Genomic DNA, 26,003 nt, shown 5'->3' with positions numbered 1-26,003 from the left:
TGTACATGCTTCCCTCAACTTCACATAGTTTGTTTCAGGGTTTGAAAAAAAGGACCAAGGTATAATTTACATATAATGAAACCCCTTCCAGGGCACTTCCGATTAGCATTCACACACAGCTGTGTAATCGCCACTGTGACTCATCACAGAGCAGCCCCATCGCTCAAAGGCAGGTCCCTTTGTAGTCATCCTGTCCACGCCCTTGATCTTGGACAGCCACTGTCTTTAACCTGTAAGCGTGGCCATTTTGAGAAGGTGATATAAGCAGACTCATACAGCGTGCAGCCTTTGGGTCCTCTGTTTAGCGTCTAAGACTCACTGCTGGCTGGTGCGGAGGCTCTGGTTTGTACTCTCAGTGGGCTGCGTGGCGTGAACGTGCTAGTTACGCTGTCTCATAAGTAGCCAAAGTCACAACAAACATTTCCATATGAACTTCTGTGGGAGCATACATTTTCATTTCACTTGGACTTTTCAAAGTAGCTGTACCATTTTATATTCCTGTGCTTGGCATGCCAAATTGTAGTTTGAAAATGGACCCCTTTCTCATTTCAGTAGGCATCTTTGCTTCTCTGTCCTGTACATCTTTGGTTTTTTCATTTGAAAAACTGAGTTGTTTTCCTATTTTTATGAATTCTTTATATTTTGTAGATAAACATCCTTAATCATATATGTAATCTTCAACTACTCTCTTTGGCTTTTTCCCCCAGGGCAAAGGCCCACTCTATAGCTCTGGCCAGCAAGCCTTTCCCTCCCTCTCATCTTCCTTTGTGTGCACATATGTGCATGTGTATAGGCCAGTGGTCAACCTCAGGAGCTGCTTCTCCTTGTTTGAGACAGGGCCTCTCACAGGGACCTGGGGCTTGCTGATTAGGCTAGACTGGGCAGCCAGCAAGCCCAAGGGGTCCCCTTGTCTGTCTCCCCAGTGCTGGGATTACAGGTGTGTACTCACCACATCTGGACTTTTACATAGGTGCTGGGGATTGAACTTACATCCTAATGCTTGCTGGCTTCGCCACCTCCCACAGCCCAACAATGAGTTCTACATGTGCCTTTAAATTTCATCCAGGTTCTTCTTAACCCTGTGGTGAGCTGGCAGCCATTAAAGCAGCCTAATAAGCTGGTTTTTCATGATTGCATGCAAAGTACCATGATTAACTCCAGACAGTGTGTTAATGACCATCTGACAGCCCAAAGATGATGCCTAGAGCAACAGGGAGGCCTGGGTTCCATCCCAAGTAATAAACAAACAAATAAATAATCCATACTGCAGTTAGAGTCAGTTGCACATCTCCAAGGACTGACATTTAGCTACATTAGGGAAGTATTTTGCAGCCAAAAGGAACAAGTCTATTTATAAAAATCCATTTTCCAGAGAGACACTAAGCCCTCGCTCGGGAGGAGGTTGTCCTCTACACAGTGTATGGTAGTGCTAACACACACAGGCAGTGGCTGCCTCCACTAACTGACGTCAGTCACTGCCCCCTGCCATGTGGGCACGCTCAGCATCTGCCTCTTGGTATCATCTATGACAGCCCATTTTCACATAAACTTATATTTTCTGCCCTCCTCTAAAACAACAACAAAACCAAACTAACTAGAATGTACAGAACAAATATTTCTGAAGAAAGGTCACATGCTTCCAAGCACACACTGACAAGTGCAAAGCAGGGGACACAGGGTGGGCGAGGCAGAGATGGGGACACACAGTAGGTGAAGTAGAGGTGGGGACACATAGTAGGTGAGGCAGAGATGGGGACACACAGTAGGTGAAGTAGAGGTGGGGACACATAGTAGGTGAGGCAGAGATGGGGACACACAGTAGGTGAGACAGAGATGGGGACACACAGTAGGTGAGGCAGAGATGGGGACACACAGTAGGTGAAGTAGAGATGGGGACACACAGTAGGTGAGGCAGAGATGGGGACACACAGTAGGTGAAGTAGAGGTGGGGACACATAGTAGGTGAGGCAGAGATGGGGACACACAGTAGGTGAAGTAGAGATGGGGACACACAGTAGGTGAGGCAGAGATGGGGACACACAGTAGGTGAGGCAGAGATGGGGACACACAGTAGGTGAGGCAGAGATGGGACATACTTGGCTCTTGCTTCTTCCCGTTTTTGTCTTTTCTCATCAAAAGTTTTCTTCATAACTTGGTACCATTTTCTGAAATCAAACTGCGGCTCATCTGAAAGAAATGAAATCCATGCTTAGCAGTGTTATCCATTGAAACAACACATTATACATCTGAGGTTGTTCCTAAATAGAACATTTACATGACAGTCCTGGCAGCAGAGCCGTAGTCTCCACACTGGCGCTCCAGGCCACTTGTCACTCTCCCTCAAGTTGCCACCTATATCTATATTGTAGCCCCAAAGACTATCCGGAAACTGTCTTACATGTGTTTCTCCCAGGCTTTACAGCTTTCTGCTGCTTTCTGGAGAAGGCTGCGACACAACCAGACCCCACACCCAGCACTCACGGCCTGGCTCCTGGTAGTACTCCATACCCGTCAACTGTTGAGAAGCAAATGATGGGTGAATAAGGGATGTGGTGCTACGGTGGATTAATGCAGACTGCTCTCTCCTCGGGGCCTATTTCTATTCTTCCTACTCCTTCCTAATGCACAGCGTCTGAGGCTGCAGTGTGTTTGGGACATAGGCTAAAGAACAAGCGACTTGGACACAGCAAGTATAAGAGGGACAACTGTCTGTTAGTCTCTAGTGAGAATGGCCTCTCTAATGTCTAATTACAAATCTTTCCAACTGGTCAGTATCACCAAACAACACAGCCTTGTAGGCCATACAGCTATAGGAGAGGAAACCACCCAAAGAACTGGAAGGGCAGAGGACAAGGAAGTTAAGTCAGTCTGAGTTCTTGCTCCCCAATCTCTCTGACCGCAATGTCCTTGCGGGATGGGATGAAGGGATGGAGGCGGTACACAGGGCAGTGGAGAGCATGGAGTACAATCCTTGTGCTGCTGATGGGAGACTCCCTGTGACGTCTATAAGGACGACAAGTCAAAGTGCTCTCTAGCCACGCCCACATCCCTGACCATCACCTCTAGCAGTGAAAGAACATCAAAGGATGTCTAGTTCAACCCTATGTACATGTTCCTATAAGCACTGGACAGGAGAAAGTGTTTCACTTCACATATATTATGGAAAATGTATGAACTAAGAATATTAAACCCAAACTCCTAAAACTAATGAACAAAAATCTTTCTACAAACAGGAACTGTACCAGAATTTAAGAGTTCATGCAGATACAAAACTGCACCAAGTTATTTGTGGGTTAGTAACTCTGTTCTGCATCAAAGATAAACTTTTTAAGAAGCCAACACAAACTGACTGGTAGTGCTGGACTGCAACCCTGTTATTTGGGCAGCTGAAGCAGGAGGATCACAAGCCAAGTACAAAGGGGCACAGACCAACATGGGCAATTTAGCGAGACCTTGTCTTAAAAGCACAAAAGGGCTGGGGTACAGTTCAGCGGAAGAGAGCTGGCCAAGCCAGCATGAAGCCCTACGCTCAGTCCATAGTAAGTGTCTGTCTACTTACTGCCTGCACAGTGTATGACAGGCAGTCATTTGTTATCTTCCAGGTGCTAAATATGCAGTGGACATCTGCACGGCAGCAGTGGGGGCTGTGGTCAGCTCTGGCTGGTGTGCAGTGAGGGGTGTGAGGGGTGTGGGAGCGGGCACATGAGTGCCTGCTCATGGGAGAACGAAGAGGCACTTGCCGAGTCTGAAGGGCTGTGGGGACATAAAGAAAAGAGCACTTCACGTGGGGGGCCGGGGCGGCACAGGCCGGCCCGGGAACCAGGCTGCTGCAGCAGCTCATGGTCTGGATCAGTAGTGAGCAGCGAATAAGAATGAACAGATACAGCAGTCAGCTCTACAGATGGAGAAGACAGCATAAACCACAGCTGTGCACATATGGACATGCGCTGTGCACATATGGACACGCGCTGTGCACATATGGACATGCGCATGTGACTGTCCATCATCTTCCTCCACATGAGTACCTTTTAACCCATCATTCACAACCACTTTGAATTTGACTGATACAAAATCCATGTACCTTCTCTGTGTTCTTCATTGTACGCTTCAGCAAGACTAGAGTAGGACCTGGAGGTGACAACACACAAGGCAGCTTCTTTAGATGACACATGTCTGGACATGTAAATTTTATTTTATTTTGGTTTCCTGAAACAGGGTCTCACTGTGTAGCTCCAGCTGAGCTGGAATTCTCTTTGTAGGCCAGGCTGGTCTTGAATTCACAGAGATCTGCCTGCCTCTGTCTGCGGAGTCCTGGGATTAAAGGTGTGGCCACCACACCCAACTTGGACAGCTAATTTTGAATTCTGAGGAGAAAGTACAAAGGCTGGAGAGGCAATCACTATCCTGGAAGAAGACACCAGAAATCTTCATTCCTTGTGACTTTTAAGAAGATAACATTGCAAAGTACTTTTTTTTTTTTTTTTTTTTTTTTTTTGGTTTTTCGAGGCAGGGTTTCTCTGTGGCTTTGGAGGCTGTCCTGGAACTAGCTATTGTAGACCAGGCTGGTCTCGAACTTACAGAGATCTGCCTGCCTCTGCCTCCCCAGTGCTGGGATTAAAGGTGTGAGCCACCAACGCCCGGCTGCAAAGTACTTTTATGATCTAAAAGAATCTCTGAGAGATTGGGTGCCAGGAGCCTAAGGGCATCCTGATATGGTACCAAATTCTTCTTTACAATGTATGGTGTTTTATTGTATTTATTAATTAATTAATTTATTTTTAGTTTTTTGACACAGAGTTTCTCTGTGGCTTTGGAGGCTGTCCTGGAACTAGCTTTGTAGACCAGGTTGGTCCCCAGTGCTGGGATTAAAGGCGTGCACCACCACTGCCCGGCCAATGTATGATGTTTTAAAAGTCAGAAATATGTGGGGTGATGAGAAATGCTGCTAGCTGAGAAACAGGCATGATCAGGTAGCCCAAGTACTCTTTAGAAATCCCCGTGGCTACAATACATCAGACTCCACTCCTGCTGAGGAAACATAGGATTCCCAAAATCTGAGTGACTAGGAAAAGCAACGTTACTTCCCATTGTTTAAAAAAATGGAGTCATAAAGAACCATCCGCCATTGACTTACCATTCTAATTTGTCATCCAGCAAAAAGAGCAGTTTCAACACAACCACGATGACAGCCACGGCCTGCACATCATATTTAACTGTCCTTTTCTTTTTAGCTATAGGATCAAACGTCAGAAAATCCACTTCTCCGATTCCAGTCATCTTTACCACTTGGCAAGTTAAACTGTGCATTTCGTCTGTTGAAAAACAAAATCCTGATAAGACTAAAACATAAAAATAATACTAAAAGATGAGGCCAGTGTAGAAATAGCAATGGGTGAATCTTGGCAAGTCTACTTAACGTCCTAAAACATTTATGTGTGGGACATGTTTGGGTCTCATACAAACAGCCACACATCAACTTTGTGCTGCCCCATACATGTCCCTCGACTGTGTCTACAGCAAGGCACGCTTACCTGTGTGTGTGTGTGTGTGTGTGTGTGTGTGTGTGTGTGTGTGTGTGTGTGTGTGTGTGTGTGTAATGGACCTCCAGCCCTGGAGGTTCAGCAAGCTCCAGCTAGATGCTCTGCTTCCTCAAAGACACTGCATACAGCATAGGCTGTATCTACAGCATAAAGGCCGAGCTATGTGAGACTTAAACCTGGGACCCCAGAACCCAGTCAGTAGCCACGTGACTAGAGTCACACAGCCTCAGCTTCCTCACCTTCCTGTTTTTTGTTTTTGTTTTTGTTTTTGTTTTTAAGGACAGGGTTTGCTGTGTAGCTTAGCCTTGCCTCAAATTTGTGATTGGAATTTCAGCTGTGAACCACTATACCTAGCCATAGCCTCCTCATTTATTAAATGGGTTGTGAGAGAATAAAGTGAGATTAAATATGGTTATTCAGATGAATATTCTTTGAAAATTCTGAGTTATTAAGCAAATTCCTCACTAACCTACATTTAACAGGTGTACCATAGCCTCTTCTAACTGAAGATGGGCTTTGAGGAGGAGCACATTGGAACTCACACAGAATCGACACGAATCTCCAGGCTTACTGACCTCACTCCCTCCATGGAAAAGGCTAGATATGAACGTGACATGAATGGAGTCAGTGTTGACTGATACCCTCCATCATGGACTGCCCCTGGCTCCCTCGTGAGCTGGCTCCTTTCTGCTCACCCCAGTTAAGGTGTAACAATCAGCTCATACCCCTGATCAAGAACCCTTTAAAACTGTCGGCTCCTGGCCCCAGCAGCGCTCAGGTTTCCCCAAAGCCTGTGCTGCCACCTGCCTCGTTTTGCACAGCCCTTTGGTCCCCTTACCCAGCAGTTCTTTTCCCCATTGCACATCACAAGCTTCTCTTGGATAATTTTCATGTCACAGGCTGTGGCTATACCAATAGCTTCTAAGAGCACCTGGGTAACACCAGCAGGCTTTCTCAGTCAGCCATGTCTCGGTGCTAAGGCAGCTCCCCCAAGATGTCCTTCATGGATGGATGGTTTGTGATCTGAACCCCAAGACACAGGGGTTGTCACATTATAAGCTGAACTGCTTTCCCTCGCCTGCTATACTAGAAAGTCGACATAGCCATCTACAATAAAGCAGGAGAAGGGAAATGAATTGTGGTAACTTGGCAATAGTCACTTTGAGGGTGAGCATAGTGACTGACACCTAGAGTCCCAGCACTCAGGAGGCAGAGGTAGAAGGATCTCTGTGAGTTCCAGGCCAGCCTGGTCTACATAGGTCAAGGCTACAAACACAGTCCCTGTCTCATCCTCCTGTACCACCCACAAAGACAGTCCAACCAAGCACACAATAAAGTCCAAGACTTCTTGTATTTCTAGTCTGGTATAAAATCAGGCCTGTCTTGAGTCACAGGCTGCATCAGGGTTGCCTGGTACATGTTCTACATGAGGTGGCTGAGACGCTGTCCTGAAGAGCTCACTGGGCTGCTCATACTACTCTCTGTGGCTTTGGGGACTGGAACTTGTGAATGTCGCCAGGCTTCAAGTACTATGCGAGTTAGCCTCCAAGTCCCTTGCCAGCTCAGTCCAGCCTGGCTCCCCTACCTCTCAAGGATTGGCATCACTTTTGGCTGGCATCTTTGTTCTGATTAAGAATTTGTTATGTGGCACTAATGCTCTCGGGCTAGTGGAGTGTGGCTTTTCCACACATGCCATCCATAGGCCACACTGAGATACTTGCTGCTCTGCCAACACTTAATCAACCTGCCACAGGGGCCACATCAATTCTCCAGGCATATGTCACGTAGAAACAGAGCTGTTTCTGAGCAGAGTCCTGTAACATGATGCATGTTTTAAGAGCGCATTTGCATTAAGTCCCTGTTACTAGGGACTCCCTCGGGTGGCTTGCATGGGCTATAGTGGAAAGAAAGGCCCTTGGCTCTGCTTTACATGACTGAGATAAAGCCCAGCCCCTCCCTGCACATGTCAGCTCACCGGGGAGATTGAGCTCCAGTAAGTACTTCATGCACAAGATGTTGGGATGAAGGTAACAGTCTTCAGTTATGTCTGGAAAACGAGGCAAATCTAAAAATATGGCAACTTCAATCATGTTTTTATAGATGTCTTCATAGTCAGGCCAAGACTGAAATAAAAAAAAAGATATAATCAAGACAGTAATGCTTGAAACAAATTCTTAAAAATATTTTCTTCAAGCAGTGGTGGTGGCTGCCTTTAATCCCAGAACTCGGGAGACAAGAGCAGGCAAATCTCCGGGTTCTAGGCCAGGAATGTCTCCATAGTAAGTTCTAAGACAGCCAAAGCTATAGAGAAACTGTTTCAAAACAAGACAAAACAGTTTCTAAAAATTATTTTAAAGGTATTTCCTGACTTAAGATTAGCATATGGGGGAGGGGCAGCTAGAGAGATGGCTCAGCAGTTAAGAGCATGAGCTGCTCTTGCGGGAGAACAAAGATCAGTTCCCAGTACCTGCGTCAGGTGACTCACAGTCATTTGTAGCTCTAACTCCAGGAGAGCCAACACCCTCTTCTGGCCTTCATGGGTACCATGCATACGCAGACACATCCACACAATTAAATAAATCTTTTTTAAAAAGTAGCATGTGGGTCGGTAAGATGCTCAGTGGGTACAGGTGCTTGCTATCAAACCTGAAGAACTGAGTTCAACTCCTGGGACCACAGGGTGGAGGGAGAGAACTGGCTTTGACAAGTTGTCCTCTGAGGTCTACATACACCACATAGCATGTGCACTGGGGCACCTGTATCTCCCCCAACAAGATAAGCAAACGAACAAACGCAATCAAGGAATTGTGTATTTATTAGACGGGTCATGGTGGTGCACACCTTTAACCTCAGCACTTGGAAAACAGATGAAAACGAATCTGTTAAATTCAAGACCAGTTTTGTCTACACAGTGAGGTCCGGGCCATCAAGGCTACAAAGTGAGACCCAGTCACACACAAAAGTATTATACATTCATTAAATAAAAATTAGAATATGGAGAAAAATATGAAAGGTAAATACTCATAAATCCTTACTATTCACATTTGTAATTTTAAACAAAGGTGACACAAAGCTAAAATGTCACACAGTTATGCTTGACTCATAGAATTCACCCTGTCTTGCTCATGATGAGTGAAATCATGACTTCTTGCCTTCAATAGGAAGAAAATAAAGCTGAAACTCAGCTGAGGCACACTGGGAGAGATATAATTCAGCAGCATTAGCAAGGCCGTAGGTTCAATTCCCAGTATCACCATGCACTCACTCACTCAATCATCTCCAGTCACACTGTTGTCATAACTGGTCTAACACACAACCCTCCTCTCCCCGGCTCTCCTGTGCTTTCCCATTCATCAACAAATCACACAGACAGGAGCAGCCTGCCCACAGTGACCTAACATCCACGCTCCCTTGAGGGTGACAATGCCACACTCTAAGTCTACAAGTTAAAAATCCACAGCTCAGCTCCTTACTATTGCTCTCCACATATAGGCAAGTACAGCCTTTAGCCTTCTTTGAAATTTTAGAAGTCTGGAGTTTTCTACAGAACACATTTTGCCCCCCCCCTTATTTTCTTATCATTTTTTTAACATGAAGCTTCTGAACACACCTAATGATATAGACAGGTATCTCATGGGATTTCAGGAACCTGAGGTTTTTGTAACAGTGGGGACTCTGCTAAAGCTGTTCTTGACAGAAATGTTACAAGCATATTGAGATGCACATATTAGACACTGTTTAACAACATGTTTATAGAAGCCCAAGCAGAAAATGACATGAATGTCTGTCCAGATGGGGCAGATGAGTAGGTCTTAGTATCTCACAATGCAACATGAATCTGCAGCAAAATGCATCTTTACATGCAATGATGATGCCAGATGTAAGAGAAGGGCTCAGCTTGTAAAAAGGACAGGGCTCACCAGATGGGATCCAGTCTTGTGCAGTTACATCAGGATAGCTGTGATTCCACGGAGGGCCGGCTCATGAGGGAGGAACGGGGGGGGGAGATGCTGGAGGCTGAAGGCATGACTGCTCAAACTGTGAAAACCCATTGTGCTACACACATTTATGACACATGGTCTCTCAGATGTCGGTTCACTTCAGTAAAAATGAAAAGGGGAGGAGGCAAGAATCAAAGTCCCCAGTAGGAAGGTGCCCGGCCTCCTACCCAGCACCCCAACCAGGCACTCCAGTGCTTCCTCTCTCTCTCCCTCTCTCTGTCTCTGTCTCTCTCTGTCTCTCTGTCTCTCTCTGTCTCTCTGTCTCTGTCTCTCTCTGTCTCTCTCTGTCTCTCTCTCTCTCCCTCTCTCTGTCTCTCTGTCTCTCTCTCTCTCTCTTGCAGGGACAGGGGAGATGTTCTCCCACTGAGCTAACCCTCCAGCTCCAGCCGTTCTATTTTAGTGGGCTAGCCATTGAAAACTTCTCCCTTGGTAACAGTCAGTCGCTCCCTACTTTGAGCTCCTATTTTGTGAAACCGAGTAGTTTAGAAGCACTGCCAATGAGTCTCATCTTCCCGCCTACTATATGTGTGAGTGCGCTTGGGAGCCAACCCAAGGACTCACTATTTCTTTAGAAAATTTCATGTTGTTAAACTCAGCTCCTCCACAGACGTAAAGGGGAGGGTCGAGACTTTGTGAGGGGTCAGGAGCAGGCGCACAGGAAGCAGTTCTGAGCTGACTTCTAGACTTCTTATCTCCACTGACTGCACTTTTCATGCACTACAGCTATTTCTGTATTGTACTTATTTTAACATGATTTCAATATCTAGGCTCATGAATTTTACTAGGAGCAAAAAACCTTCTAGTCCATGCTATGTTGTCAACACGTGATTAATCTGCAGGTGGGGAATACGAAGTTAACTGCTATCAATTCAAAGTGGCATGTGTTCTTTTAAACCTTTTAAATGTTGAAATAAAGTAATTCTACTTATATGCTAAAATATTGTATTCTTATTTGTCAGTTTAAAAGAGAATAAACACAAATTCCTATCAGTCTTTCAAAGGAAAGACTGTTTCCTAAAAATAAATAAATAAATAAAATTGATTTAGAGCTCTGTCTCTCTCTGCAGAGATTCTGGAGTACCTTTGAAGTTAAGATAATTTTAGCATCACTGACAGGATTTACTGCAGACCTAATCCTTTTCAATAAGGCAAGGAGGAGACGTAAGTAAGTACTTTTTCCCTTCAAGCAAAACTCTAGAGCAGTACACGGCCCCTTAGAAAAATAATCCTCACCCCAAAAAGTGATTTATTAGATGACAAATTCCTGACAAACAGGTTGTTAATGAGCAGCAATTTGGTAGGCTAATACCACTAAGTATGTTTTCAAAACTGCCACACAAAGAGTTGATCCATCAGTCTAAACAGCTTGTCATGAACTGACCACCATTAGAGGAGAAATAATTGTTTATAATGCAAATCTATTCATTTATACCAACATTTAGATTCATATTTTTTCTAGTCTCAAGCTGGCATTTTAGATTTCACTTTAAAATTTTCCTATTTAAGTATTTGCCTTGGCTTTTAGGTTTAGCTGGTCTAAAATTCACTAGGTAGCCCAGGCAGGCTTCAAGCTTGTGATCCCCCTGCCTATACCTCCCAAGTTTTAGGATGTGAATGAGCTACCCGTCTTGGGAAATTTTTATTTTTTTATTAGTTTTTGTTTTGTTTTTGAGACGCCCTGGCCATCCTGGAACTCGCTGTGTAGACCAGGCTGGCCCTGACCTCTCAGATATTCACCAACCTCTGCCTCCTGAGTGCTGGATTAAAGGCATGCGCCACCATTGCCCGACTAGGAAAATTTATCTTTATTCTTATTTATTTATGTTTGTTTTTTTTCAAGACAGGGTTTCTCTGTACTGTTTTGGAGGCTGTCCTGGAACTCGCTCTGTAGACCAGGCTAGTCTTGAACTCACAGAGATCCGCCTGCCTCTGCTTCTCCAGTGCTGGGATTAAAGGCGTGCGCCACCAATGCCTGGCTGGAAAATTTATTTTTAAACAGAGCCAATTTTTAAATTTATGAGTGACCCAAAATGTTTTTAAAGGTGACTAACGGGTATACATATCATTCCACTTGTCTTCAAGGCAGTCTTCCATCAGTACCAGGTGTTTATATTCCAATCGGTATTTCAACAACATTTAAATTTTATTATACAACTAATAGTGACCATAAACTTCAGAAATATAGACTACTGCACTGAAGACAACAACAACAGGTTGTGCACGGGGGTGGTGTGCACGGGGGTGGGTGGTGTGCACGGAGTGGGTGGTGTGCACAGGAGGTGTGTGCACGGGGTGGGTGGTGTGCACGGGGATGGGTGGTGTACACGGGGGTGGGTGGTGTGCACAGGAGGTGTGTGCACGGGGGTGGTGTGCACGGGGGTGGGTGGTGTGCACAGGAGGTGTGTGCACGGGGTGGGTGGTGTGCACGGGGGTGGGTGGTGTGCACGGGGGTGGTGTGCACGGGGGTGGGTGGTGTGCACGGGGTGGGTGGTGTGCACAGGGGTGGGTGGTGTGCACGGGGGTGGTGTACACGGGGGGGTGTGCACAGGGGTGGTGTGCACGGGGTGGGTGGTGTGCACGGGGGGTGGTGTGCACAGGGGTGGGTGGTGTGCATGGGGTGGGTGGTGTGCACGGGGGGTGGTGTGCACAGGGGTGGGTGGTGTGCATGGGGTGGGTGGTGTGCACGGGGGTGGGTGGTGTGCACGGGGTGGGTGGTGTGCACGGGGGTGGTGTACACGAGGTGGTGTGCATAGCCTTCATCTCAGCACTTAGCAGGCAGAGGCTGGCCCATCTCTATGAGATCAAAGCCAGACTGATCTACATTAAGATTCAGGCTGGCCAAGGCTATAGTGAGACACTGTACACATACACACACACACACACTCAACAAAAAGTCACAACTTGTTAGGCAGTGGTGGCTTAGGCCTCCAGCACTACGGCATTCAGGAGGCAGAGGCAGGCAGATCTCTGAGTTTGAGGCCAGTGTGGTCTACAGAGTGAGTTTCAGGACAGCCAGGGCTACACAGAGACAGCTCTCCGTGTGTTAAAACATCCCACACAAACTCATCTCCCTCCCACATGCTATCCACCAACAGTGCTCCTTAGGTTGGAACTGCAATGACACTTTCTTAAAACCAACATGCATAAAATCTGTACTACTCAGCCGTTTCCTGACCTAATGTTAGCAGTGGAGGCACGCTCTGGTAGAGTTAAAACCAACCACTAGCTATGTGACACGGATGGGTCCTTCTTCCCAGAAGACAAAGGCACACTAAAAGAAAGGGCAAGGGTGACTGCAGACTCTGCTGCTGGAGGCCTCTGCCCAGTGCAGTGAGCCTAGACTAAGATGGATTTTTCTTCAGTGCCTCAAATGAGGTAAAAGAACAATTACGTCACCACTCAACCTCACTCCTGTCCTAAGGGAGGTTGCCAATGAGACAGGGTTTGGCTTCACCATGGACAATCACCACAGCCCCACACTGCTCCTCAGCCTGGTTTTAGAAAAGGCACACTTTTGCCTTTGTCCTACTGCTCTTAGTCAGGCTCTGATATCCACAAGATTTTAAGGCTCAGATAGCCAGCATGTAATTACCACAAACATCCAGGTGAGACTCCTCACAACACGCCTAAGGGAAGGGTCCCACACAAGTTGCAGGCATGTGTAGCATGTTCTCACTCGATAAGTGGGGTCCACATAGTACTAATCCAGGAGCTTTTGTGACCCCAAAGCAGGAGTTTTGGGGCCCTGCTCAGAGCTTTCCTTTTCAGTAAGGAGCAGTAACATTCTGCTTCCCACTGGTCCCCGGGATATCTGCTAATTAGTCCAACTCCTACCCCAAACTCTCTGGAGCACAGACTACAAAGCAAGGACAGAGGGCAGAGATAAGACATTTGTGCACTGTGCAAAGCAGCATCTCCCAGAGTCCCTGCAGATGCTTGTTAGTGAGGCGTCTGCTTAGATCGCATGGCCAGATTTCCTCAATCGGTCTGGGTCTAAGATGACACAGGCTGAACAACCGCTTCAGAATTTATTATATTGAATCTTTCGCTTTATTTTATTTTTCTAAGACAGGGTTTCTCTGTGTATCTCTGGAACTAGCTCTCTAGACTAGGCTGGTCTCAAACTCAGAGATCCTCCTGCCCTGTAGGGATTACAGGTGTACACTACCATGCCTGCTATTTTTTTTTTTTTGAGACAGTGTCTCACACCAAATAGCTCAAGCTTGTCCATATCTCACAATTCTTGTTTCATCCTCCTGAGTGCTGGGGTGACAGGTGTGTGCCACACTCCTATGCTTACTAAAGTTCAAGGTGTCAATGGATAGGTGAAGTCTCTGTGGCTAGCCAGTTGGGGGGGGGGAGGCAACTAATACACAAACACAGCGATCTTTGATTTTACTTTTCTTCCATAGTGGTGGGAATCCTCAGTCAGTTTCTCTTTGCGAAGCACACGCACACACATTCCAGTGACATTTAAGACATGGGAGGTCAGGACAAAGCCATCAGCTGGTGTGTATGCTGCCTAGCAGTAGTGATCCCCAAGAGAGGATTGGGACCGAGGGAGCTGAGCACACCTGTTGTCACCATACCTGGCTTCACTTCCCTCTGATTATCATTCTAACAAAGATTGCTCAAACACACTCAAGGGGCACACTGACTTTCTGAGGGGGAGAGTGAACAGATCTACAACAAGGTCTGAAGACGGGGTGTGTTAACCTGATCCATAAACCCTTGAGTTACTGCTGCTTACTTAGGCAGTGACTGACAGCTCTGGAGGAGCCTCTCTTCCTTCAACCAAAGGGGACCTAGTTTCACAAAGGGCGTAGATTGCTCCAGGCAAGATGAATCATCATGGCAGAGAGCCAGTCAGTGGGTTTGGCTGGACCCACATTACATCTTTTCCCTCAGCTTGTCTGGAGGGAAACGAGAATGGTGCTGGCAGTACCCAGGACACCGCATGGGGACTTCAGAAGGACTCTGCTGTCTTCTTTGTCCCCCCTTGCCGAATCTAGTGAGTGATAACGGCTAAGTCTTGAGAGGGAGATTTAGAAAACCTGCCAAGAACAGTAGTTGGATATGTACACTATAAATAGTATCTATTTATAAATATATAAAAGAACCATGGCCCAAAAGATAGGTGCTACCTTCCTGCCTGTCAGTCTTCAGCAGATAAGCTGTTTCTAACGAGACCAGGATGACTAGGGGCAATCTTTTGGCTCCACCATTGAGATTAGGTGTTGTGAGGACAGGGTGTCCCTGAAGAAGACTAGGTATTGAGCTTAACTCTATCAGAAGACCGGAAACATTTTGCTAGAAGCAAAGCAGCATGGCTATCCAGAACCTTGAGTGAAAAATGAATGAAGGAGGATGCAGACATGTTATCTCCAAGTTAATTAAGTAAACAGACACAACATGGAGGCTGCCCACTTGGGGCTAGGAGTCACAACTCAGACAAGGAGGTCATGGAAGTAACGAGGGTTAATGTGCCACACACCGGCTGCTCTGCAGACCGGCTGAAGTCAGACACTGAAACTCTCTTGGCCTGCCTGAAGAAATAACCCAGGTGCTCACCACTCTTGGGTCCTACTCCATCCCTACTGTCTAAGTGGGTTTCCTGAGACCTGATGTTCCTGGGGCAGAAGGCCCTTCTGAGAGCTAACAGAATGAGTATTGCAGGAAGCAGCTTCTGTCGGCAAAGATGCAGAAAGGCTTTTAAAGCCTTTTTCGGTGGGTTGGTTGCTCGTGGTGTTGTTAAGGCATGCTAAACCTCCTTAAATAACAAAAATGGAACAAAACCCAGAAGGAAACCAGTCCCCAGGAGCCCACATAACTCCAGTGCCATCATCTTCATGGCCATCTCTGAGCACAATCACACCTTTTGTCATTTCTGGTAGAGGTACAGCTGCTGAAGAAGCCAAGACTAAGTGGGGAAGCTAAGACATGGGAGGGGAAGAAAATGCTCCCTTTGTTAGAGAAGAGCCATTTCCATTGACAAGTTTCAACATCCTATAGAGGAGTGAATGCACTTTTGTGAGCAGAGGGAAAGCACACAGGGAGGGAAAACAGCCTGTCCATTAAACAGCCCTGGGTCCACAGCAGCCGGACCTGCCCCTGCTCTTGAAAAAACAAAGGGCTGGTACAGACCACCACGCCACCTGACACAGCTGTGACATGGCCTCTAGAGTAACACAGGGAGTCACTCGATTAGTAAGTTTTGTAAAGACCACAGCATTTGAAGCAGTGCGCTTGGGAAAGTGTTTTCATTGAATTTCACAAATATTCCAATGAGTTTCTTTCCCTTCATGAAGCAATGCTCTAGGACAGGCGAGGACAAGCTGGAGTTTCTGTTACACAACAGCAGGCTCCTGTGATAAAGCAGATTACAATACCCCATCAGAGTCGACTTCCTGCTCGGCTATTAAAAGTGCAGCCGCACCCTGCTTACGGGTGTCGTGAGGCTAAAATCAGCTAAGAAGCTAGCTAGCACTGGATGCACCTGTGAATCCAGATTGATTACAAGACTTTCGTCCCAAGAGACCTGACAAGGAATGAAATTATCACGATAAAAAGCACTGCTGCATGTGTTCTTTATGGAGAAAGGATACAATGAATTCCACAAAGATCATGATTCATAAAAGAGCTCACCGGGCCATTTTAACTGCTACAATTATCTTAGTGGTTACACATTTACTGTGTACTAACAAAAGGTACTTATGTTCATCATGTCATCATGGTGAAAGTGGGGCTGTATGGAGTACAGCCTTGGTCCCCAGGGTGCTGCATGGAGTACAGCCTTGGTCTCTGGGGTGCTGCATGGAGTACAGCCTTGGTCCACAGGGTGCTATATGGAGTACAGCCGTGGTCCACAGGGAGACAGCTTCTCACAAACATTTGCACAGGCAAATCTAAGCCCTGGAACTGACAACCACAGAAGGAGATGATGGCTCGTTCTGGCCCCAGGATCATCAGAGCTGGGAAGAAACTTTTGGGTTGTGCTGACGGTTGAGTTCCAATGTCACAGTCTCTTAGTAGAGGAGATTAAGAGCTCGTGTCGGGCAGAGCAGATAACCCTACTTGGAACTGATGCTGGAAGAGCTGAGTGACTGTTTTTTTTGCAGCAGATTTACACCTGTCAATATCAAGTGCAAAGTAAGTTCCTACTCTCTTCCCCGGGGAGTGCAGGGAAGAGAACCTTCACTGAGCACACTGGGTACTGGGGTGTAGTAGCTCAGGATCAAACTAAATCTCAGATAATCCACGTGAAATCACCAGTTTCACTTGGCAGTGAAGTATGACTCTCCTAAAAGCAATATAAATGTCCCCTCATAGACAGCCTTTCTGAGCACTGCTGACTTGAGGACTGGTGAGGGCTGGCGAGGGCTGGTAAAGGTTGGTGAGGAGCACACGTTAACTGATAAAATGACTTATCTCACAGCTGATACTGCCACACCCATGATTCTTACTGTTAAATGCCCTAGCTTTATAAACAGAAGTTACACAACATAGGTATTTGCTACACAAACTTACTAGAATTCTTGTTTTATTTTTATTTCATGTGCGTTGTGTTTTTGCCTGCATGTATGTCTGTGTGAGGGTGTCAGATCCTCTGGAACTGGAGTTATAGACAGTTGAGAGCTGCTGTGTGAGTGCCGGGAATTGAACCCGGGTCCTCTGGAAGAACAGCCAGTGCCCTTAACCACCGAGTCTTCTCCCCAGCCCAAATTTTTTTTTAACTCAGTATTATTATTTAATGGATTTCTGGTGTATTACACAATGATTACATCAGAAGCAGTCTAGAAATTTCTGGTTTGGATGGAGAAATAAAAACGTCAGCAAATCAACCTGAATCCTCCCCAGAGCAAATTATTCAAATATATTTTGTTTCATATTGATCTCTTGTCATTTGCTCAGGCACACAGACTAGGCCCTTCCATGCTACATCCTTGGTGACTGAACCAGCAAATATGGTCTTGAGTCACAAAGAGTTTATGCTTCATGGCCGGAGATATAAGACACAGAAATACCCTCGTGACACAAACTGCCTGAGGCCTCTCTTTCAGGGATCCCACTTAGCCAGCCTCCTCTAACTACCTTTAAACTTTGGAGAAGCACACAAGAACCAAGTCACAATTTGTCCCTGGGAAGTCAGATGGGGAGGTGAACACCTATGAACCTCCTACCTGCTCAGGCACTAGGACGTCATCACTGTGCATGTACCCAGGATGCCCCTTCCCCACCCAGCCCTCTGTCCACTGGAGGCACTTTCCTGGTATCGTGAATCTGAACCACCAATAAACTTCTACTAAAAATCAAGATCCCTTTATATGGACTTACCTGAGTTTTGCTTTTTTTTTTTTTTTTTTTTTTTTTTTTTGGTTTTTCGAGACAGGGTTTCTCTGTGGCTTTGGAGGCTATCCTGGAACTCGCTCTGTAGACCAGGCTGGCCTCGAACTCACAGAGATCCGCCTGCCTCTGCCTCCTGAGTGCTGGGATTAAAGGCGTGTGCCACCAACGCCCGGCTGAGTTTTGCTTTTTAAACTCAACATGTTTCTTAGATCTACCCTGTTCCTTGTAGCTGCAGTCCATCCATTTCCACATTTGTTTACTACAGCCAATACAAACTTAACATGTCTTATCAATTTTGCTACTGTAGACATTTAGATGACTTTTAGTTTTTGTTTTTTATTAGCCAGCTGCCTTCTTTAGCCTTTTCTCCCCAAACACAAAGCTTATATTAGCAGAGAGCTACTTAAATTATGGCACATCTATGACACAGTTCTAAAGAGAATAAAATTTGTAAGTAAATTGCATGATAAAGTACTTAGAGGCAAGAAGTCATGGCTGTAACTTGTCTCAGTGACTCAGAAGTAGAATTATGTAGCTACATAGGAAGACAACAGCACCAGCACTTCTAAAATGAATAAAAAGAATAAACTTGGGTAAAGGCAGAGGCAGAATATGGATGTTCTCTGGACTGCTTTTAGCATTGCAGTTTTCCTATAAGTATAAGACCACCCCCTAAAAGAAGGTTGATTTTCAGCAGCTTTCCAAGAGGGCCAGAGAGATTCATCAGAGGGTACCAAGGTTTGAGACCACCTGACAAGCTCAGCATGACCCCTGGACCAACAAGGTAAAGGGAGAGAGCCACTCCTGTAACCTGTCCTCTGACTCCACATATGCATCAAGGTGACTGCCCTCCCCCAATGGATGTCATGAAAATGTCTTAAAGGAAAAGGCTGGGGCTGGAGACGGCTGTGCAGTCAAGAGCACTGGCTGCTCTTGCAGATCCCAGCACCCACATTGCAGCTCATCATCATCTCTGACTTCAGTTCCAGGGGATCTGATGCCCTTTTCTGGCCTCCAAGGGCATAGCATGCACGTGGTTCACAGACATACATGCAGGTAAAACACCCACACACATAGTTTTTTAAATAAAAGGGATAAAAGCACTCTGATATATAAGGAAAAACTCAATTCGATGGCTGTTACCAATAATTCTTTACCTTTATTATATTTATATTTTTGACTGGAAACTCTGTAAGAGATCTCTCTAGTTTTCATAACACTTCCTCAGGACTACTTCTGAGGGATAGAAGATGACTGGTAAGGATATGGAGGAAGAAGAACTCTTACCCATTGCTGGTGGGAGTAAGGATTGATATAATCATCGTGATAAACTGTATGGAGCACTAAAATGAAGCAATCGCATGCAGGACACACAGCCCAAGGAGCTGAGGCCCGCACTCCGTCATCCCTGCAGCACGGCTGGCCAACAGCCAGTATGCGGAAGCGGTAAGTGCCCGCCCTGGGTGGACGGACAGCACCAACCCCTGTCCTGAGTGTGTGAGTGAGGAAGGAGCTGGGCACAGGCAGGCAAACGGGCAGTGCACACACTCATGTCCTCTGCTCTTGACTGGGGGTGTGGATGACGGGACCCGAAACTACTGTCACCTTCACGCGCCCTCAGTGAGGGACCAAAATAAACCCTTTCATCTCTAAACTGCTTGTTGTGAGGGTATTTACCACAGCACCAGATGAAACCAGAGCAGGGACGGGTGCTGAGGACGTGTGGGCACTGCTGGGGTAGACCTGACCATGCGGCTTTTATGCCTTCGAGTATTTTGTGGAAGAGCTTGTAACTGCAGAAACTGCTAAGTGCTACGGGCAAAGCATACTGGACTTCACAGTGGAAGTTTAGAAGACAAGCATGACGAGACAGGTGGGAGACAGCTCAGCAGGGGAGGGGCCAGCCACGCTCACATCAGACTGTAGTTTGGATCCCAGCACCCATGCCAGGCTGCTCACAACAATCACAACCCCAGCTCCAGGAGATGCAACTACACACAAGTATACGTGTACACACACACACACACACACACACACACACACACACACACACACGCACGCACGCACACACACACACACACACACACACACAAGTAGAGTCAAGCAGCTGAGGCTGGTGCTGTGTAGTAGGGCCAGAGACCCTGGGAAGTGAAGCCTCGGCTGTCTCACAATAGGACCCCAGGACACTGCAGATGGAAACCATGGGATGGCCACCAAGGAGAGTTACAGGTGTAGAGTGGGGCTGGCCGAAGCCTACAGAGAAGCTGTGTGTGCCGCAGGTGGTAGAACTGGAAGACTGGGTTCCTGGGGCCCCTTGAAGCCCAGAAGACAAGCTCCAGATGCTAGACACTGAGCTATAGGACATGATACTTGCTGGATTTGGGTTTTGTTTTGACCTGATTATTTCCTGTGATGCCATAATTCTTCCCTTTTGGAATAAGAATACTATCCTGTGTCACCATATATTGCAAGTATATAAATTGTTTTTAATTTTGCAAGGGCCCATAGTTAAGAGACTTTGGACTTTTAGAGTTAGGCTGCATTTTATATTATATTAAAAAAAAGATACTTTGGGGACAAGATGTAGAAGGTTGTAGTTTAAAAGTAATGTTTGGTTTGTCAAGTTGGCAAGAAGCAAAGTGTGATGGTTAGCTTTAATTGTCAACTTTATATAATCTAGAATCTGGAAAAAGTCTTAATGAGGGATTATCCACATTGGCTTGACCCATGGGCATGTCTATGAGAGACTGTCTTAACTGAGTTAAGACCCAGTCCGCAGTGGGAGGCACTGTTCCCTAGACAAAGAGTTCTGAACTGTCTAAGAGTAGAGAAATACAGCCAAGTACAAGCAGGGGTGATATGAAGAGTTGCTTCAAGCACCTATCACTGTGACTTCCCCACAACAGCAGCCTTAACACTACTCAGCTTTAACAGAGAAGAAAACTCTAATGTTTGTGATGATGTGATGAACCCAGAGTGGATTATGCTAAATGAAATAAGGCACTGAAAGTCAAATATCTCATTTGCATGTGGGATTTTTAAGAAGTTGAACTCACAGAAGTTGGGAATGGTACGATAGTCACCAGAAGCTACGTGCTAGGGTGCTGGAGAGGAATGGGGACTGTTGGTCATGGCATACAGAGTCTCAGACAGACAGAAGGAATACATTTGGCAGTCTGTTACACAGCAAGTGATTACTGTCAACAATGATGTATTGAGTATTTCAAAATAATTGAAAGCAAATTTCAAAGGTCTCATTAAGAATAACACAGATAAACCAGTCTGGTGGCACATGCCTATAATCTCAGCTGCTGGGGACTTGTACCAGGAAGGTCACACGTTCAAGTCCACCTTGGGCAACTGAGCACGACTGTGCCCCAAAGTGAAAGCTTTAAAGATGAGGACGTAGCTCAGAGATGGAACGCTTGCTGTTGTATCAGCATGTACTTCATAAATGTACCAACTAAAAATACTAATAAAGAAAACACAGCTGATAGAAGGAATTGATTATAAGATAAGAGTTCTCCATAACCAAAACCATGGCCTCCAAAGCCACACCCCATCTACAGGAAACATTTTCTAGTTAAGTGCTCTACCACTCAGCTAACCCTGTTGACTATGAAAAGACAATACTTTTACAATAGGTTTAAAATCTGAGACTGGGCAAACACTGAGATGGATGCCTGGAGGTGTTCAGGAAAGGCACGGTTCAAACATCTCGACTCCATGGTTAGAGCCCAACACTGGAACACTTGGTATCTGCCCTAGGAGATTAATCACTCTGGGAAATGACCTTGCACATAAACAATAGAGAGGTGAAAAGAATATATAAAAGGGTTTTCAGGTATCAGACAACAGGCCACACTGAGTTAGAACCCTGAACAAAGAAACCAAGGAACTCAGCTTACAGCCTGGGCATTTGTAACCCACACTGCAAGGAATTGGGGTGGGACAGCCCTATGCTCTGGTAGAGTCAGGAGTCAGGAGTTAGGCAGGATAGGTTTAGGAAGTTAAAAAGCTGCAATTCACAGGCAGATCCCAGAGAAGATAAAGTTGCATGGAGAGAAAGCACAAGGGAACTATGCTAGAGCCAGCGTGAACACACCATGTGTAATGCTTGCACTTGGGAAGATGAGGCAGGAAGGATGCTCTGAGTTCCAGGCCTGCCTAGGATATAGAGTAATGAATCTGCTGAAAAGAACAATGATTTACCAGGAGCTCAGGGGTAGAGCACTTGTCTGTCATGCATGAAGTTCAAGGTTAATCCCCAGCACTGCAAAAATAAAATCATAGCCCTAAAAAGACAAAACCAAATAAACAACCAGACAGAGATCTGCATGGGGTCCTGCCAAGCCTTCAGCTCAGGGCAGATCTGTAGGGCCAGGGAACACTACAACCCTAATCACTGGGAAGCTCCAGAGCTCAAAGAAGGCTTTGTGTTGGGTTTCCAGTGCCAGTAGGGAAAAAGGAAATCAACCAGGCAGAAAGGGGTTGTTACTGATTTGCTTGGGTTCTGAGGCTGAGCTTGGTTGGGATGGTGGCCTTAGACTCCAGACCTTCCTACCTCACTTCCTTACCTCATTATTGGTACCATCCACACCCCACCCTAAAGGGCAGGGGCTGACTTTTCTTTAAAAAGAGGATTTAAAATGTTTTCAACATTTAGTTAGACTATGAGATAGAGGAAAACCACAAATAAAACAGGAGACAAAAGGAAGACATTAGAGCTGACACCAAAGAAAAAGGCAGCATTAGAGATTCTTTGTGAACAACTACAAGGAACATTAAGACAGTGGTTCTCAACCTCCCTAATGCTATGATGACCCCTTTAATATAGTTCCTCAAGTTGTGGTGACCCCCAACCATAAAATTATTTTTATTGCTACTTCATAGCTATAATTTTGCTATTGTTATGAATCATAATGTAAATACTTTGTTTTCTGCTGCTCTTAGGCAACTCCTGTGAAGGGTCATTTGACCCCAAAGGGGTCATGGCCCACAGGTTGAGAACCACTGCATTAGGGACTCGTGAACAATTACTTGCCAACAGATAGGAAGACCTAGGAGGAATTGTCATTCCTTAACTCACATAATCTCTCAAGACTATAGCAATAAGCAACAGACAACCTAAAAAGACAAGGAAACAACAAACTTCTAGGAAGGACAAGTCCAGGACTGGAAAGTTTCACTGTCAGATTTTACCAAACTTTTAAAGAACTAACTTTAATTATTCTCAAACTATTCCAGAAATTGGAAAGGGGTAAAATTCTATGAGTACAGCATTACCTAACACCAAAACCAGACAAGAGCAGAGTAACAGAAAGAAAATAATAGGTCAATGTCACTCATGAGCAACAGATGCAAAGTTCTCAACAAAATACTAGCAAACTGAACCCAGGAGCACACTAATCATACAGCCCAATAGAGTGTGATTTATCCTGGGGACATAGATAGCACAGCACCCACAAATCAGTACATGAGACACCCTGCACCAACAGAATGAAGGGGAAAAAATAAACAACAACAGTGTGTTCCATCCTGATGCATAGGGAAACAGCATTCAATAAAATCCAACACTCTGTTGTTAAAGCTCTTGACAATTCAGGCTTACAAGAAACATATCTCTACATTATTAAAGCTACGTATGACAAACCTCCAGCTAACATCAAACTAAAGGTGGCAAAGTTGAAAACATTTCTGGGAAGATCAGGAGCAGGACAAGGCTGCCCACTCCCACATCTCTTAACAAGTACGTAAACAGTCCTAGCCAGAACTAGGTAAGGCAAAGGAAAAAAAAAAAAAAAACCATTCTTTCGTAAGAAGAAACCAAGCTATCCTTGTTTGCACATGAAATGTAGAAAAGCCTAAACACCCAACCAAAAATTAGAACTGATAATGAATTCAATACATTTGCAGGACACAAGATCAACATGCAAGAGTCATGAGCATTTCTAAGTTCCAGTAACTACCAAAAGGTCAAGAAAGTGGCCTGAGTAGAGCTATAAAGCAGATGTCCCAGGAAGGTTTAACAAAGAGATGCGAGAACTCCATAATGAAAACTGTGATACACAGAACAACCCATACTGTGGATTGAAAGAAATGTAATGTCCACACAACCCAAAGTTACACATCCAATGCAATCTCTAGCAAAAACAAATGATAGTCTTTACAAAAATAGAAAGAACAAGCCCCCTAAGCTCTATGAAACCAAACAGACCCCCTAACAGAAGCAACACTAAGTAACAAAAACAAAGCCGGCAGGATAACACCTGACTTGAAAATGTTCTTCAAGTCTATAGTAACCATAGCAATAGCAGAAATGCACACAAAGACCAGTGCAACTAACAGCAATTATAGAAAAAATCCATGAAAGACATCCACTAGTTTTGGTGGAGATGCCCGAACCATACGGTGGGGAAAGGACAGTTGCTAATAAGTAACACCTGGAACACTGGAGACCCACATGCAAAAAGAAAAAGAAAAAAAAACATAACCCTTCCAGCTTTCTCCATAAGCAAAAAAAAAAAAAAAAAAAAAACCCTCAAAGTGGTTCAAAGGCTTAAAGATATGACCTAAAACTATGAGGAGTCCAGAAGAAAACTCCGGGAAATGCTTCAGGGCATTAGTCGGAACAAAGATTTTTTGGATATGACATCAAAGGCGTAGGCAACTAGGGAAGAAATAGATAAATGGAATTACATCAGACTCCAAACAGCAGAGTTAAGAAACAACCCACAAAATGGAAGAAAATCCTTGTGAACTATTGGTCTGACAAGAGATAAACATTTAGACTACATAAAGAAGGAAATAGCAGCATATTTTAGATTAAGCCAATTTTTAAATGGGCAAGATATCTGAACAAAACATTTGAACATGCATGAGAAAACATTCAACAGCCTTAGCAGTCAGGAAGCCCAAAGGAAAACGCAGTGGAAATATCTCACCTCATTCAGGACGGCTCCTACTAAAGGATGAAAACCTTTTTCTTTCTCTTTTATAAAATGGCACAGTGACCAGAAAAAAATCTTAAAGACCCCATCCCAAAGGGAAGAAAATGGGCAAAAAAAAAAAAAAAAAACCCAACTGTTGATCTGAACTCATCTACATTGTTGTGGCAATGTAAACTAGAATAGTCGTCATAGAAACTAAAAGTAGACGTGGGTGCAGTGGCACAGGCCTGTAATCATGGAGGCAGGGGATTGTGAGTTTGAGGTTGTCAGCCTTTGATACGGAGATTTCTAAAAAACATAAACAAAAAACTAAGAAACTACCATATACCAACATACTGTGGTAGGGGAAGGAGGGGAGTCTAGAGAGAGGAATGAGAGAAAGAGAAACAAGAAACAGCCATGTAGACTGGTCAGTGTCCAACCCATGAGTGTATAAAGACTGACCATATTATTGCACCTGCAACCCCCGCTGCCTATCCTTCCTCCTAGCCCACCCATCATTGCCATTCCCTTGAAGTACCCAGTCACGATGCATGCTACTATATAAGAGGACAAGGAAACCCAAAGTGTCCACAGTCACGACCCTGGGATCTGAGAGGTTCAGTCTCTTTTTGAACTGATGTCCCTGCTTCCTTGGACACAGCTGGGGGGGTCCTTCCTTTGGTTTCCTCAGCAATACTCTCTGGTATACCTGTAGGGTCCTAAGTCCGCACTCTAGAGACACTTGTGCATTCATGTCTATTTTAACATTGTTTACAACAGCCAAGCTGTGGAATCAAGCTAGATGCTCACCATGCGTCAATGGGTAAAGAGTGTGGCATATGTATACAATGGGGCTGAACTCAGCTGTAAAGAGAAGGAAATTATGTCACTTGGAGAAATAACAGACATCATCAAATTAAACAAAATAAGTCAGACTCAGAAGACAAACACCGCGTTTTCTATCATACACAGTAAATAGATTTGCACACATACATGGATATGCATGCAAAAACAGAAAGGATACTACTTGAGGAGTAGAAGAGACAGTGGGCGGGTGACAGATCAGCAAGTGTGAGGAAAACACAAGGGTACACATGCACAAAAATGTCCTAAGGAAATACTGCATATGCTTATGAAGAAACCAATAACTAAAAAGTAATTATGTGGATAGGGTGGAGGAAAGT

General features: G+C 45.2%; 1 protein-coding gene across 2 annotated transcripts in view; it reads right to left on the bottom strand.

The window, feature by feature from the left end:
* Positions 1-26,003, bottom strand: part of Taf1b (TATA-box binding protein associated factor, RNA polymerase I subunit B) — a 77,598-nt gene that overhangs the window by 4,426 nt on the left and 47,169 nt on the right. For both annotated transcript variants that reach the window (XM_040730731.1, XM_013121945.3), the window contains 4 exons: positions 7,516-7,663; positions 5,135-5,312; positions 4,082-4,128; positions 2,097-2,187 (listed from right to left, as the gene is read on the bottom strand). In XM_040730731.1, coding sequence (XP_040586665.1) covers positions 2,097-2,187; positions 4,082-4,128; positions 5,135-5,312; positions 7,516-7,663 — 464 coding nt within the window. The remainder of the gene's footprint in view (positions 1-2,096; positions 2,188-4,081; positions 4,129-5,134; positions 5,313-7,515; positions 7,664-26,003) is intronic.

This window comes from Mesocricetus auratus, unplaced genomic scaffold (assembly GCF_017639785.1).
Source record: "Mesocricetus auratus isolate SY011 unplaced genomic scaffold, BCM_Maur_2.0 Super-Scaffold_100024, whole genome shotgun sequence".
In the NCBI taxonomy this organism is placed as follows: Eukaryota; Metazoa; Chordata; class Mammalia; order Rodentia; family Cricetidae; genus Mesocricetus; species Mesocricetus auratus.
The sequence above is the reverse complement of the archived record's forward strand: the minus strand, read 5'-3'. Positions and strand labels throughout refer to the sequence as shown.